Genomic DNA, 16,476 nt, shown 5'->3' with positions numbered 1-16,476 from the left:
CTTACAGCAACAAGTTGATTTGTTTTACTCTAGGGTGATATACTATTTTTAATATATTGATTTTAAATAACTATAATAGCATTTTGTATTTACTTTTATAATTTGTATGCTTATGTTTATGTTTTATTCTGATCTATGATCGTAATAAATTTCTGAAACATTCTGAAATTCCCACCCTCTAACAGGAAAAAAAGAGACAGTGAAGCATACTCAAGGGCTGAGTCACATGTTACAAAGGTGTGTCACATATTAAAAATTGTGTTCTGAATTTCTGTGCCTTTAAGAATGGGTAAATATTCTTCTACCTGGCCAAAATTGGGTAGGGAGGCTCTTTGGGACAGAGGAACACATTGCTGAGGATTTGGGACAGGAGGAAGTTACAGGTGGGAATCTGTTTCCCATTGAAACCATTGGAAAGGACTACCACACTGTTTTAAGATTCTGCAGATACGACGTAATTAAAGAGATTAAAGAAGGAATGCTGTTTTTAAACAAGGAGAGTGAGCTGAAGCCAAACCCAAACTGAAGTGCTTGTGCATACTGCAACTTGTCTATTTGTAAATCAAGCAAATATTATAAAGCTTACCATGAGTCTCCAGTGCTCTATCATCTAAAGGAAACCAAACCTGGTAATGCTAACCCTGGAATTTTTCATCACTCAGGAAAGTGGGAAGTATGCAACGATAGATTTCAGACTGAACAGTTGATGCAAATAAAAATGTTACTTTGGGTTGCTTGCTGTTTGTAATGAATATCAATTAATGGTAAAGAGCCTCATCAATTTCTCTATTCGTTTTATGCTTTTCAAGCTTATTAAAACTAAAACAAGTCTTTGGGGGTTGAAGGTACTTCTGGTCAAGCCCTGTAAAAGCTATTTAGTTCATACCGGAACTGACCAAATGCTGACTCTGCATTAGTCCAATGGAACATACTGATATTAGATGAGAAATACTTATTACATAATTTCCGTATTATGTGTGTACATGCAGAAAACTAAGTCACAATTATTGTTGGAAATCCAGATGTCTTCTTTCAAGGAAATGATTTTGCTGAACAGAAAAACTCTATTTTCCCAACACATAATATGCAATATGTTTTAAGAACATAAGAACATAAGAGAAGCCAATGTTGGATCAGGCCAATGGCCCATCCAGTCCAACACTCTGTCACACAGTGACACCTGGTATTTTTGGCCACTGTGTGACAGAGTGTTGGACTAGATGGGTCATTGGCCTGATCCAGCATTGGAGCCAGGACACCAGAAGCCCTCCCCCCAAGCACCAAGAATACAGTGCATCACTTGCCCCAGACTGAGAGTTCCTATCTATACCTTGTGGCTAATACCCACTGATGGACCTCTGCTCCATATGTTTATCTAATTCCTTCTTGAAGCTGCCCATTCTTATAGCCGCTGCCACCTCCTGTGGCGGTGAATTCCATGTGTTAATCACTCTTTGGGTGAAGAAGTACTTCCTTTTATCTGTTCGAACCCGACTGCTCAGCAATTTCATTGAGTGCCCACAAGTTCTTGTATTGTGAAAAAGGGAGAAAAGTATTTCTTTCTCTACCTGCTCTGTCCCATGCATAATCTTATAAACCTTGATCATGTCACCCCTCAGCCGTTGTTTCTCCAAGCTAAAGAGCCCCAAGTGTTTTAACTTTTCTTCACAAGGAAAGTGTTCCAACCCTTTTATAATTCTAGATGGCCTTTTCTGCACTTTTTCCAATGCTACAATATCCTTTTTGAGGTGTGGTGACCAGAACTGTACACATACCCAAAATGAGGTTGCACCATTGATTTATACAGGGGCATTTTGTTTTTGTTTTTAATGTGATTGATAAAGTTTGGATTGTGTAGTTATAGGCATTGTTGCCAATTCAGACCTTACAAAGTCCTTACTATTTTCACATATTCCATTGACAGATGTGCTCTTGGAGTTCCATAATTGGCACTTAATTCCCGGGCAGCCATGGGCCTCATTCACATTGGGACCGCAGTGCAAAGAGAGACAGGGGGCTTAAATCCCTTTCCCAATCTTAATTTTGCTAATTTGTAAGAATATGATTATTCAAAATACTTCTTTGTCCAAAAAGGATATTAATGTTAAGGTTGTTGCAATGCACCCTTCAATTAACATTAACAGCATTTTGTTTAAATTATGACATAGTATTTATCAACAATTTATTACTTATATTTTAAATTTTTGGAATAAATCATAGAATTTTAAACATTCTTGGAATATTTTAATTACTTCTCAACATGCACAATGTCTCTGAAATATTAAGATTCTGTCTTTGAGAGACATTGAATAAAACTTCCCTCTTCTGAGAAGAGACTGCACTAAAAAGATGGTATTTCTTATTAATGGTACAGCTTTCAGAAATAATCAGTAAATTTTCAAACTACCTTGATAGTTAATGTCGGTTTGTTGATACCTTTACATTTTTAGAACCCTTTAATGCAAAAACTAACTCCTGATGATTATTACTGATCCCAACTTATCTGTGGAAGACGATATGGAGCAGAGATATGACTGATTAATATACGGAACAGAAAGAAGCAAATTCAGGATGGAACAATTGAAGCCATAATGGATAACTCCAGAAAGTGAGCAAAGCCACAAACGATGTAAGTCAAATCATACATCTATATTGTAGCAGTCAAGGAACAAAGCAAGTAGTATTCTAGGAAACGTTTGCCCATTTTATAGATGGGGCACCATGAAGCTAAGAGTACTGCCAAGGCAATTGGTGAATTCATGGCAGACAGTTCAAGTACTAACACATTTTCTGCCCATCCTTTTGTTCAGTAGACAGCACAATACAAATATTCTTTAACTTATTTTTTATAAATAACATATACACTCACCAGGGGGAAAAAACCCAGACACACAAGTGCCATTCTTGTCCGTTAACACTCTTACCGGGGGGGGGGGGGGAAAATGGGGGGAAATGGATACACATGTAGGGGCACGAGAGACACTCTGTCAACATACATTAACCTGATTTCAGGATGACTGAGTTGGACATAGTTCATGACCTCCAACAACTAATCTCAGATGAAGAGAGGTGGATTCTTTGTCCCACCTCTACTACTCCCCTGCTTCAGTGGAAACTCCAGATTCTCTTTCCTTCTGCAAGGTGGAATTGGCTGGCCACTGCCATAGCAACACAACCACACACCAATCAACCTGAAGCTGTGAAAGAATTACCTTTCTTCATGTCTGACATCAAACTATCTATGGTTTAGCCCATTTTCATATATCCTGCTCTCCCAACCCATATGTGATCCTAATAAATTCATCTGTATTTCTCTGTCCATGTAATGGACTATCTCCCACAGACAATGGGGGAAGGTGGGTAATTCACTGCTGTGCACTCTTCTAGGCCTGTGTTGTTTCATCATCAGACCAACAAAAGAACTCACTCTACATAAGCTGCCCTGCTGATCCCACCATGGGGTACACAGATCATGCCCAGGGCAAAGGCAGACAAACACTCATAGGTGAGAAATCAAGATGGGATATCCCTGGATTATGGGGTAGTCCTAGTCTACACTGACACAACTCCATAGCTACCTCTGAGTCAGTGGTACACACTCCATGGCTTACAAAGAGTCACATTCGCAATCACCATTAGCCAAAAGAGCCTCATGACTACTGTATACCTGTGCACCACCTAGGGTTGCCAGCCCCCAGGTGGGAGCAGGGGATTCCGATTTAACGGGCTCCTGCCCACTGCCAGCCAGCCCCACCACCAACTGCCAAGACCTGGCACGACACCCCCAGCCTGATGACATCACACGTAAGTAACATCATCACACGGTGGGCATCTCTGTATGTTTTACGCCAAATACCAGAGCATTGCTGCGTGGTGTCCCTGGCATGATGATGTCACTTCTGTGTGACATCGTCATGTCGAGGATGTCAAGTGTGGTGACGTTGCCCCATCCTCCACTTCTGGAAAGTTCCCTCCCACCCCCCGCTGGCAAGAGCGCAGGACCTGGCAACCTTAGCACCACCCCAAACACATGCGCACACATACACACACACAAGATATAACTATTAATATCAAACATAAAGCTATAACCTTTGTAATTACTAGATTACTTCTGAGCAATCACCTGGCAGCCACAAGTCCCATAGGAGCAATGGCCTTGCTCATTTTCTTGGAACATAGCGTGGCTGCCACATTTGGGAACAGTGGTCAGAAGAGCCACAGGTGACATGTCAAAGAGCCATATGCAGCTCCTGAGCTGCTGAGTATCACTAGTCCTACAAGGAACAGACTGGCAAATTCAAACTACATAAGATCACCCCTATGCAGCATCTGCCTCCCCATCACAGAACCACCTGGACATGTCCAGGGAGAGAAAGAGAACTTAGCAGAAACCCTCACTGTTGTGGTCCATGGCAAATTGTCTAGCATCTGACCAGCGCCTACTATGATCAATGTTCTGCCTGCCCCTTCAATAAATAATACATTATATATAATCTTGTCTCCAGTACATCAGTGTTACATCTTGTATATATTGCATTCTATATTCTAATATATTTTGCCACATTACATTATTCAATAATCTTTCTTCTGTGGCAGGGATCTGTATCTTTAATGTGTCTTTAATAGCCCCATGACAGGTAGTACTTCATCAGCGGCAGCAGTCCTTGACATAGATATGCATTGACAGTCCAAGCAACATCTGCTTTTCAGAGGTGCAGGAATCCTGCCCAAAGCAAAAAAAAGGCCATCCAGACATAAGAGTCCTGTAAAAACATCTTATTAGAGTGCCTGTTCAGTAATGGCCATATTATCGGTGACTCAAAGTCCAATTTAATTGAACTACCCAGTGCCACAGCACACTGCTCTTTCGACAGCTAGGATAAACTCATTCTGTCTATCACTTGGATTTTCCCTAAACCTTCATATGCTAGTTAATAGTGGCACTCTAGCCACACTTTTTCATTCTTTTGTTTAAAACAGACCTCCTTATGGATCTAAACCATGACTTTTTGCCAACAGATTTACTCTTGACAGTTTTCTAGATTTTTTGTTTCGTTAAACAGTATTATGTGGGGGCCATTTTTAAAAGGATACAATGGATTTTAATTCTGTAGTGGACAAATTGCAGCAGAGAATAAATTTGCTTATGGTGCTTTAAATAAGGATTTCAGGGGCAACCTCCTTTTCACGGTCACTGCTTCTCATTTGTCATTCTGAAAAGTTTAATACTAATAGGCAAATCCTGTGTGTGTTATTGAACTTGCACTGTGTAGCAAGAGGCAACAGTGCTTTCTGAGCACAGATTAACGCCTAGAAGTCACTAATCTTATAGGTACCCAATCTCACATTTATATAACAAAAATGCTGGTGTGGAAAACAAAGTTACCACAATCCAATGGAGAAAGTATTGCTTGCTGTCTTCCCCAAACATAGCCCTTCTCACTATTTCAATGAAGTTCTGTCCAACGCTGGTTTAGGGGTGTGTGCTTGGTATATACCAAGCTGAATAAATACCCGAAGCCGCGGCGGAAATCGGGCGTCCAAAGTGGGGGGGGGGGGGAAATCCATGAGACCAGAGATCTTGAGCAAGAGACTCCATGAGCTAGCTTCTTCTCTGACATGCAGGCACCTCCTCCACCCCCCCTTCACATAACATTGCACACAGCAATGAGAGGATTAGAGGGCTGACAGGTACCAGCTAAACCCATCACCTAGAGCCATCAACGGACCATCAATGACAATGACTCTGGCTGCCTCAGCTATTGTTCTCAAAGATGCCACTGTTAAGAGTAAACAGAAACCAATATTGCCCAACCATTAAGCCCCACCACCCTCATGTTACTGATTTTTGGTAAGCTACTTCCTGGGACTGACACCCCCAGGCCCCAATAGTGTATAAAAGCGCAGGACCAGCCATGCTCTCTCTCTCTCTGCCTCTATACCTAACCTTGCCCTATCTTGTTGACTCTGGAGTAGCTGACCAAGTGTCTTTCCACATATTCTGCTGGCTCAGGATATGACCCCATTTTCCCTTATAGTCTCCCTTATTTTTCTGTGGATCGCTTCATCTTGCCGAGGACAGGTACGTATCACCCCTCAACGATTCTCCTGCTAATGTGAATGTCGCTATCCCTTTCTATCTATATTTCTTAGGATTGACTAATTGTGTGTGTGATTGTGTTTTATTGTATACTTGAAAACATCCCAGTAAAGAAACCATTTCTTTGAGACTTGGCTTCTGCGTTTATTTCTGGTTTACTGGAAAAGGTGGGACTTCTGTATACATAGACTTCACTCCCTTAGATGCCAGTTGCACATTAATAATAATAATTTCCCATCTTTATTAATTATCAAAAGCAATTTGGCTAACACAGCCCTTTTTTAATGTTTGGCGAACATGACTGCAAAAGTCAGTGCTCATGTACCACTTGCCCAGAGGCAAAACATAGCTACTTATGTTTCCTTTGTTCTTTCCTGCAGTCCATGTGACATTTTCAAGCTGGACATCAATAAACAGTTATGATGCGTGCAGAAAAAATAAAGCAAGCAAGACATATCCCTAAAGTAAAAAAAGAGGTAATAGCATCCCCACCCCCAAAGAGAGAGAACTCACACTATGGATCTTTTTGCTCTTGCCATCTTTAGTGGAAGCTCCATTCAGCTGCTCAATAAAACTGTAATGTGCTAATTGTTCAGGTCCATCCTCTCCGTAATGGCCACAGAGGCTGTGCTGGTATAAATCCAAGATTGACATAGGCCTTCCCATAAAGGACTTCCTCACACTATTTTCTTCTTGCTCAGCTAAGGACACATTTGAAAGAAAAGAAAAGCACACACATGTTGTACGTTTATTCAAGAGAAAGCCGTACACAGTTTAAGCATGCTGTGTAACGAGAAAAAATTATTCCAGGCATGGGGTAACATCAAGGGATGAGACCGTAATGTCTACAAAAAGACAACCTCCTACAATACGAAAGTTATGATGACACAAGTGCCATGCTAAGCACTTACACCCTTCTAAGCGCACTGACTTCAATGTACTCAGAAGGGTGCAACTCTGCTCAGAACTGCACAGTTAAACTCACACAGCAAGGAGATAGACAGGTTGCTTACCTGTAACTGGTGATCTTCGAGTGGTCATCTGTGCATTCACACCCTTGGGAATACTCTGCGCCTGCGCTGACCTTCTCGGTACCGATAGCTAGCAAAAGGGATTTTCGCGCCTCTCCCAGGTCACGCGCCGGCTCCACTGCGCATGACCAAGGAGGGGCACGCAGATCCCGCCAGTTCCTTCTGACCGCCGCCCAACAGCCTTCAAAGAAACAAGATGAAGGGCCGAGAGCAGAGGGGAAGGAGGGCGGGTGGTGTGAATGCACAGATGACCACTCGAAGATCACCAGTTACAGGTAAGCAACCTGTCTATCTTCTTCGTGGTCTCTGTGCATCACACCCTTGGGAGAATAGCAAGCAATAACTCTTACCTGGAGGAGGGGCCGAGGCCCTACACCTGCGCCGTCTGCAAGATAGACCGACCCAACGCCACACGACGAGTAGACCGGACATCAAGGGCATAATGCTTCACGAAGGTGAGCGGAGTAGCCCAAGTCGCAGCGTTGCAGATGTCCTCCAATGGCATCCCTCTCAGGAAAGCTGTGGAAGCCGCCACCGCCCTTGTAGAGTGGGCGCGAAGTTGACCTGGAAGAGGTCTCTTAGCCAAAGCGTAACATAGCTTGATTACTTCCACAATCCACCTGGACAGCGTCTGGGAAGAGATCTTCTTCCCCAGGGAGGGCATACTGTGAGCAACAAACAAGGCAGGAGACTGACGAAAAGACTTGGTCCTGCCCAAATAGAACAGCAACGCCCTCTTAACATCCAGAGAGTGCAATTTCCGTTCCTCTTCATTGGCAGGAGACGGGAAAAATGACGGCAAAACTATATCTGAACGTAGATGAAACTCCGAAACGACTTTCGGTAAGAAGGAGATGTCCAAAGACAACGACACCCCATGAGGGGAAAAAATCAAGTATGGTGGATCACACCTTAAAGCAGACAACTCACTGACTCGACGAGCAGAAGTAATGGCCACCAGAAACGCAGTCTTGAGCGATAACAACTTTAGAGAGCAAGTGGCCAGTGGTTCGAAGGGTTTTCCCATCAAAAACCGCAAAACTAAAGCCAAATCCCAGGCCGGAGTCGGAGAACGACGGGGAGGGTACAGGCGAATAAGACCTTTACAAAACTGTTTCGTCTGAGGATGCGAGAAAACTGAAAACCCATCAATAGATGGATGAAAAGCTGACACCGCAGCTAAATACACCTTAACTGAAGAAAAACTGAGTCCCAAGTCCATTCTGGACAAAATAAACGCAAAAATAGACCTCAAATCCACTGGCGGAGGAGGTAAATTGGAAGAACTCAAGTACTGTAGGAATAAATCCCACTTCTTTGCGTAAGACGTCCTAGTAGACAGTTTACGACAATTCAACAGGACCTCATTGATACGGTCATCCATCACTGAAAGCGTATTTCCCATAGAGTCAACTTGAGACTCAGAGGATCGTAGTGAAGGACCTGGCCTTCCTGAGCTTGGAGGAGATCCAACTCCTGCGGGAAGTGTACGAAGGATCCCTTGGCTAACCGCAGCAGTGTCGGAAACCACACCTGCCGAGGCCACCAGGGGGCTACCAGGAGACAATGGGGCTTGTCCTGTTGTATTTTCACAAGCACCCTGTGGAGCAGCGGAATCGGAGGAAATAGGTATAGAAAGTCGTGAGCCCACGACATCAACAGACCGTCCCCCATTGACAGAGGGTCCAACCCCGCTCTGGAGCAAAACCTGGGACACTTCTTGTTCAATCGAGTTGCAAAAACATCGATGTGGGGATGTCCCAGATGTTGAAAAAGAGGAAGGAGATACTTTGAGTTCAACTCCCATTCGTGGTCCGATGCTCCCCCTCTGCTCAGGAAATCCGCTTGTTGGTTCAAAGTTCCTGGCAGATGGGCAGCTTGGAGAGTGATGTTCCAATGAAGGCACTCTTCCCATATGTCCATAGCTAGCCTGCAAAGGGACCTGGACACGGTCCCGCCCTGGCGATTGATATAAGCCATCGCAGTTGTGTTGTCCGTAAAAATCAACACATCCTTCCCTACAACCTGTCTGAGTAGGGATCTTAGGGCAAACTTTACGGCCAGCAGTTCCAGATAGTTGATATGATGACTCTTCCAAAGGGGTTGCCATGGAGCACCCACACAAGTGTCGTCTGTATGAGCACCCCAACCCCACAGGGAGGCATCTGTGGTGATGGACATTACGGGAACTATCGGTTGGAACGGTGCACCCGCCAACAGATTGGTGTCCACGAGCCACCACTGCAGGGAGACGAGGACCTGCGGAGGCACTACCAGTTGAAGGCTCGGAGGATGGATGGAAGGGCGAAATTTCTTTAGAAACCACAGCTGCAACGGGCGCATGCGAAGGCGTGCATATTCGATCACGGAAGTGGTGGCTGCCATGAGACCCAAGATCCGCTGAATGTGGACCGCTGATGTCACGTTGGACTGGAACAAACGTTGAATTTCCAGACGAATGGTATCTGCCCGTTGGCGAGGAAGGTACGCCCGAGTGGCTAGGGAGTCTATGACAGCTCCTATGAACTGCACGCGAGTTGCAGGTTGCAGCATGGATTTCTGTAAATTCACCAGAATTCCAAGGGAGGAGAGGACCGACAAAGTAATGGTGATGTGTTGAAGGAGACATTCCTTCGAATCTGCCACCATTAACCAGTCGTCTATGTATGGAAAAATCTGGATGCCCTGAAGACGAAGGTGGGCGACGATCACCACCATTACCTTCGTAAAGACCCTGGGGGCGGTAGAAAGCCCGAAGGGGAGGGCTTTGAATTGATAATGGTCCTCTCCGACAGTGAATCTGAGGAATTTTCTGTGACGAGGGTGGATGGAGACGTGAAAATAAGCGTCTTTGAGATCTAAAGTGACCATCCAGGTCCCTGGAGACAGGAGTGGTAAGATGCTTTGCAAAGTGGTCATACGAAACTTTTTGTAAATGATGAATCGATTGAGAAATCTTAGATCCATAATTGGACGAAGTCCTCCGTCCTTCTTGGGGACCGTGAAATATCTGGAATAAATCCCCTGGCAACGATCCGCCATCGGGACTGTCTCTATGGCGTTTTTCAGTGTCAGGGATTGTACTTCTTGAAGCAGGACGGGTGACGTCGGGGTTCCAATGAAATGGGAAAATTTGGGGACCTGAGAAAACTCTATGAGATAGCCATCTCTTATTATAGAATGAACCCATTTGTCTGTAGAAATGTCCAGCCATGCGTGAAGAAAAGGAGCGAGGCGAGTATGAGCGAGACGGTTGAAGTCAAAGCCCCTGCTTGGGATTTTTAGGAAACTTCGACTTATAGGCACCAGACGATTGTCCTTTGTTCTTAGGGGGGAAAGACCTTGACTGAGAAGAGGGAGGTCTTTGCCATTGATCCGTAGGTGATTTACTGTACGGTTGTCTAGTAGGCCAAGGTTGTCTAGGCCACTGCTTAGTTTTAGAGTACTTAGGTGGGGGAGATATTCCCAAACTCTTGGACGTCTTGATACTCTTGTCCATTTCTTGTAATACCGTATCAGTGGTGGAGCTAAACAATCCAGAACCTTCAAAGGGAAGGTCTTCCACCGATGATCTGGTATCATATGGCAATGAAGAAGAGCGGAGCCAGGCATGTCTGCGTAGTGCTACGGAAGTTGCCAGAGTCTTGCTCGCTGATTCCAGGGAATGTTTGGCAGCACTAATTTGATGCCTAGCCAGTACCATCCCTTCATTCTGAATCCTTTTAATCTGTGGCTGACATTCTTTAGGCACGTGCGGAAGGAAATCATTCAAACGTTTCCATAAATTGAACTGATAGCGGCCCATGCAGGCTGCATAATTAGCCGTTTTAACGCCCATTGCGCCGACAGTGTAGAATTTTCTACCAACCGAATCTAATTTCTTCCCTTCCTTATCTGAAGGCGTGGAGTGACTCGATTTCCCTTTCGTGGACGATGAGACGACCAGAGAATTGGGTTTAGGATGTGTGTACAGAAACTCAGCCCCTGATTCCTGGATTTTGTACATGTGATCCAAACGTTTATTGGATACATTAATGGAGGCTGGGTGAGTCCAAAAGTCTTTGGTAGTTTGTAAGAGGACTTTTGTCATCGGCAGAGCCACAGAAGGCGAAGTGTTGGAATGCATAATGTCAAAAACATTGTCATCCACAAAACTGGCAACGAGAGTGGGAGTCATAGATAGGTCTAACGCCATACGTTGCACAAAGTCTCCATATGACTTAACATCCTCCGATGGAGAGATAGGCAAGTCTGCTTCCACATCTTGTGGGGTGAGCTGTATATTTACGTCCTCTACATGTTCAGAGGAGTCGTCTGAATCGGAGGATACATTGGATGGTTCCGATGACCCGGGTAATTCCGGTTGTGACGGTGCCGGTGTGTTGACCGGGGGCGCAATCGGACCCGGTGGAAGTGTCGGTATCGACTGTTTCGATATCGAGGATCGATCCCGACAGTGCGAAATGCGGGATGACACCGATTGACGATCCCAGTCTGGTGGGGGCGGTGGAGGGAATGCCCAGGGGTATGGGTATCGGTTCCCATATAAGTAGTGCCATTGTCTCTCATCCCAGGCTAAGGGAGGGGACGCCGGTCGGTGTCGATCATCGACTCCACGTTCCGGAGAAGCATGAGAGGATTGACGACTCGACATATCAGATTGCGACTGAACTGTCTGCTGAGTAAGGTCGATGTCGAGATCTGAACCGATCGGGTGGTGAGGTTCTTGCGTGAGATCTCGGGCTTGACTAGTTGAAACCTTATGGACTTTTGACTTGTCCGTTTTAGGTTTCTTCGACTGCTGTGAGTCTTTGCCCTGCTTCCGGATCTTGGAAGGTACGGCATCAGATATCCCCTGCTTCCGGATCTTGGAAGGTACGGGGTGGTCTTTTATCGGCGTCGAACGTTTCGGTGCCGAAGCATCGATTGCGACCGTCGACGTCGATGTTCCCGGAACGGGAGGACAAGTGTCCTCAGCCAGGGTCGACATTGAGGCGTGTCCGGACGTGTCCAATGGAGAGGAGGACTGAGGGGATAGTGCCTTCTCCATCAAAGCCAAATGCAGACGAGCTGCCCTGTTTTTTCTCGTCTGGTTCGAAAACTTCCGGCAATGTCCGCACTTGGACACACAGTGCGACTCCCCTAGACAGACGAGGCAAAGTGAGTGCCCGTCGGTGGGGGATATTTTAAGGCCGCAAGTCTTGCACCGTTTGAAACAACCCCACCGCGGGGCCATAGGCCAGCGGAGGGGAAACGAGAAAAACACAAAACAACACCCGGAGAAAAATGCTAACTACAAAAATAAAGAAAAAGAAAGTAACTAAACGCAGGTTTAGCAAAAGTTTGTACTTAACAGACCGAAGCAGAAGGCGTCCTACCAGCGCGGCGGTCAGAAGAGAACTGGCGGGATCTGCGTGCCCCTCCTTGGTCATGCGCAGTGGAGCCGGCGCGTGACCTGGGAGAGGCGCGAAAATCCCTTTTGCTAGCTATCGGTACCGAGAAGGTCAGCGCAGGCGCAGAGTATTCCCAAGGGTGTGATGAACAGAGACCACGAAGAAGATTCTGGGTTAGAATTCAGGCTAGTGCTTTGTGCTTTTAAAAAAGAAATTATATGAGATAAGCATTCCCATTTTTAGCAGTAGGTAATTTCCCTGATTGAAATGAAATTGCTAATTTTACTTTAATATAGAGTTTTGAAAATTAGTTTAGCTTAAATGTTCATCTTAATCACAGTAGCTCATCTGCCCTACATACCTTGAGCACATGTCTAGCTTCTAGTTTAAAATACTCTTTCATTTCTGCTAATTACATTTTGAGCTTGTCATCTTGCTAACCTTATATTCTTATGTAAGAGGGAGATAGATTGTTGGGGCTATGCTTTTTCCATGGCCATCTTGAATTTCACAATGCCTTTCTTACTTGTTAGTTCGCTACAAAAATCCTCATTTGTTGAAAATAAATCAGTCACGTTTAGTACTTCGAAATCCATTGATAACAGGTGATAAAATTTGCGTTTTTTAAAATTGCAATTATTTATCTGAGTTTTCCTAACTGTGCAAGTTACATTTTTATAGTAATTAATAGGCTTAATTTTTAAATTCTGTTTTTGCCAATGGTAAAAGTTAAGCACATTTGCAGATTAACTCTAACTATGCTTTATTTAGAAGTAGGCCACATAAAACTCAATCAGACATAAAATACAGTCCTAAATACAGTTGCATGCTTCTGAGCCCATGACTAGGGTGCAACTCTGTTGAGGACTGTGTATTGTTAATGGTGAGTATGTTTCTCCTCCTGCTTTATCATGCACTGTTTCACTCATAAAATGTGAGCTATCTTGTTAATTACTTAAAATGATGCTGTAGACTTGGGTCAGTCGGGCACTATAATCTGATGCAACACAGAAGCCTTTAAATGAGCCACCGTATAGACTGAAGCATCCATACACGTGTTGCACTATCAGTCTTGTCAGCAACTCCAGGCACTTGGGGCCCAAAAACTCATCTCTGGCCCTCCATCTTTGCCTCATGTTCCCTAGAAGAAGAAAACTGTGGCCATCACTGCTCTCTCATCCTCTCAGTGGCTTGCCATGTCAACTTCAGCAGCTGGAAAAGGAAAGTGAGGCCACTAGGCCATTCTCCTTCCATTTCCTCTCTGCCTTGGCTTATTTTCCTTGGCTGTTAATTGCAGAGACAAGCTGCTGGGCTAGAGAGAGAGAATGCTGAGAGAGAAAGGGAATAGAACAGCACAGCAGCTTAATTTCCTTCTTCCGCTCTAGCTGATGGAATAGAAGCGAGGGGCTGCCAGGAGGCTAAGTGAGCCCTGGCACCAGTAGCTCTGGTCCTTAAAGGGAACCTGCTGCAAAGAACTATTATCTTTGACTGAGAGCTAGCAGGACTATTGCCAGAAGATGAAAACATAACTTGCACGAGAGATGCCTACAAATATCCTCCCAGATTTTGGGGTTCTGAATTATACAATTTTGTTTGCAGGCCAGCATAGAGGAGCTAGCTGTTCATCACCTGTCTGATTTAAAAAAAAAAATCCTGGACTGTGCTCCCACTATTGTACATGCTCAACTTTGGTGCCATTTTCAGTTCACACTGCTTCTTTTCTTTCTTTTCTCATTACAGGTTACCAATTCAGAAGCGCCCCATGAGCATTGGTTAAACCACAGCACAAAAAGCAATCCTTTTTGCACAGTGCTTCAATCAATTCCTGTATGATAAAACCTGTATGGAGAGCAAAAAACAGAGAAAAGATTGTGAATGGTAGCCCTCTGCACATATATCAGTTCCAGTATGCATTTTAGAAATTCTTCAGGTAAAACCTGGAGACAGGCAGACTAGAACATGGGGGTAAAGAATAATAATGAAATGGAATAAGAAATATCGCTCATCCTTAGCTTGTGCTTGCATCTCCTTCAAAACATCTCTGATTTGATGCACACATACATGGATATGAGAATTTGTGGAATAATGAAAATATTTGACCTCTTAGGTAAAAAAAAAAGAAAACAAGATCTGCACTGGTTTGAGAGATGATGATGTGTAACCAACTAAAAGAATCAGCTACAAACTACGAAGTCAGTGGTTCAAATATTGGCTCTACAATAAACTCATTAAGGGTCCTTAAGAAAGCCACTGGTCAAGCTTCAACACCCCCTACCCCAGCTGTAACATGTAATAATGCAGACCCACCTTGCCACTTTTTGTAAGGATTACACAAAGGTAATGTATGTGACATACGCCTGGAAAGCTCTCTGTAAGTGCTAAGTATTATTATTTGTAGCTATTATGAACATCTGTAGCTATTATGGACACCTGGTATTTTTGGCCACTGTGTGACAGAGTGTTGGACTAGATGGACCATTGGCCTGATCCAACATTGGCTTCTCTTATGTTCTTATGAAGCTGCCTTATATTGCATCAGACTATCAAGGTCAGTACTGTCTATCCTGATTAGCAGTGGTTCTCCAGGGATTCAGCAAAAGATCTTTCACATCACCTACCTGATCCTTTTGAACTGGAAAAGCCAGGACTGAACCTCAGACCTTCTGCATATAAAGCAGACAATCTGCCACTGAACCACAGCTCCATTCCTAAACTCCATGTACACAGTATGCATTTTCTAAACCAAACACACAGCAAACAGGGTGCTCTGTGAGAAATACAACTGCATCTTGGAGAAAGGAATGCATATATCAACAACAAATGCTGTTTGCCCAGATGAACAGATCTGTTTGAGGAGGTGGGGAGAATTAAATAGGAACTATTCTGTTACCACAACAAATGAGCAGATGCATACTATGTATGAGAATATCAGGATCTGGCCTTCTGCAAATAAGTTTTGCTGTTCATAAGAACATAAGAAAAGCCAATGTTGGATCAGGCCAATTGCCCATCTAGTCCAACACTCTGGCACACAGTGGCCAAAAATACCAGGTGCCATCAGGAGGTCCAGCAGTGGGGCCAGGACACTAGAAGCCCTCCCACTGTTGCCCCCCCCCCCCCAAGCACCAAGAATACAGTGCATCATTTGCCCCAGACTGAGAGTTCCTATCTATACATTGTGGCTAATACCCACTGATGGACTTCTGCTCCATATCTATATATCTAATTCCCAACATGCCCCCAGTGTGCGGATATCTAAATCTGCACATCGGGGGGCAGGGAGATTTTCCTGCACATTTGAGGCAATCCCCAGATGTGTACAAAATTCTAAAAAGTTGAAAAAATATATGGGGGATATTTAAATCCCCCCAAAAGTAAAAGAACCTTCCCTGCGCATGCACAGAGAAAGCACTTACCAACAGGAACTGTGGCTGCTGGTGGCGGTGGCAGCACGGGAAGAGAAGACTTGGCAGGCGGCGGCTGGGAGCTGCGACCATTGCTGGGGGGCCATTGCCGTTGTTCCTGCTGGCGGCAGCAGCAGCAGCAGCGAGGGAGGGAGAAGAGCCGCACAGGGCTCGCCGCCTTTGCGGCTCGTGGCTGGGGGGGGGAAACCTTGGAGAGCTGGTGGCTAGCTGCAGCCATTGCTGCTGTCGTGGGGTGGGTAGGGGGAAATCCTGGTGACCCCAACGGACCGCCTGCTGGGCTCCCCTGCAGCCGCTGCCATGTCCTCCTCTGTGCGGAGCCTTTGCTGCTTGAGCAGGCGAGCCACCCAGGAGTCGCGGGGAATACCTCCCCCCCCGTGAGTATCGTGGGTCCCGCCTCTTGTGCTTATCTAATTCCCTCTTGAAGCTGTCCATGCTTGTAGCTGCCACCACCTCCTGTGGCAGTGAATTCCATGTGTTAATCACTCTTTGGGTGAAGAAGTACTTCCTTTTATCTGTTCTAACCCGAC

At 44.9% G+C, this 16,476-nt stretch overlaps 1 protein-coding gene across 1 annotated transcript in view; it reads right to left on the bottom strand.

Annotated features, from left to right (window-relative positions):
• Positions 1 to 5,768: 5,768 nt before the first annotated feature.
• Positions 5,769 to 16,476, bottom strand: part of NCKAP5 (NCK associated protein 5) — a 647,654-nt gene continuing 636,946 nt past the window's right edge. Inside the window, exons 19-20 of the mRNA XM_015409153.1 lie at positions 6,614 to 6,801; positions 5,769 to 5,780 (exon numbers count right to left, since the gene is read on the bottom strand). Of these exons, the coding sequence (XP_015264639.1) occupies positions 5,769 to 5,780; positions 6,614 to 6,801 (200 nt within the window). The remainder of the gene's footprint in view (positions 5,781 to 6,613; positions 6,802 to 16,476) is intronic.

The sequence above is a fragment of the Gekko japonicus genome, unplaced genomic scaffold (genome assembly GCF_001447785.1).
Source record: "Gekko japonicus isolate JY-2015 unplaced genomic scaffold, Gekko_japonicus_V1.1 scaffold116, whole genome shotgun sequence".
In the NCBI taxonomy this organism is placed as follows: Eukaryota; Metazoa; Chordata; class Lepidosauria; order Squamata; family Gekkonidae; genus Gekko; species Gekko japonicus.
Note: the sequence above shows the minus strand (reverse complement) of the source record. Positions and strands in the feature narration are given on the sequence as shown.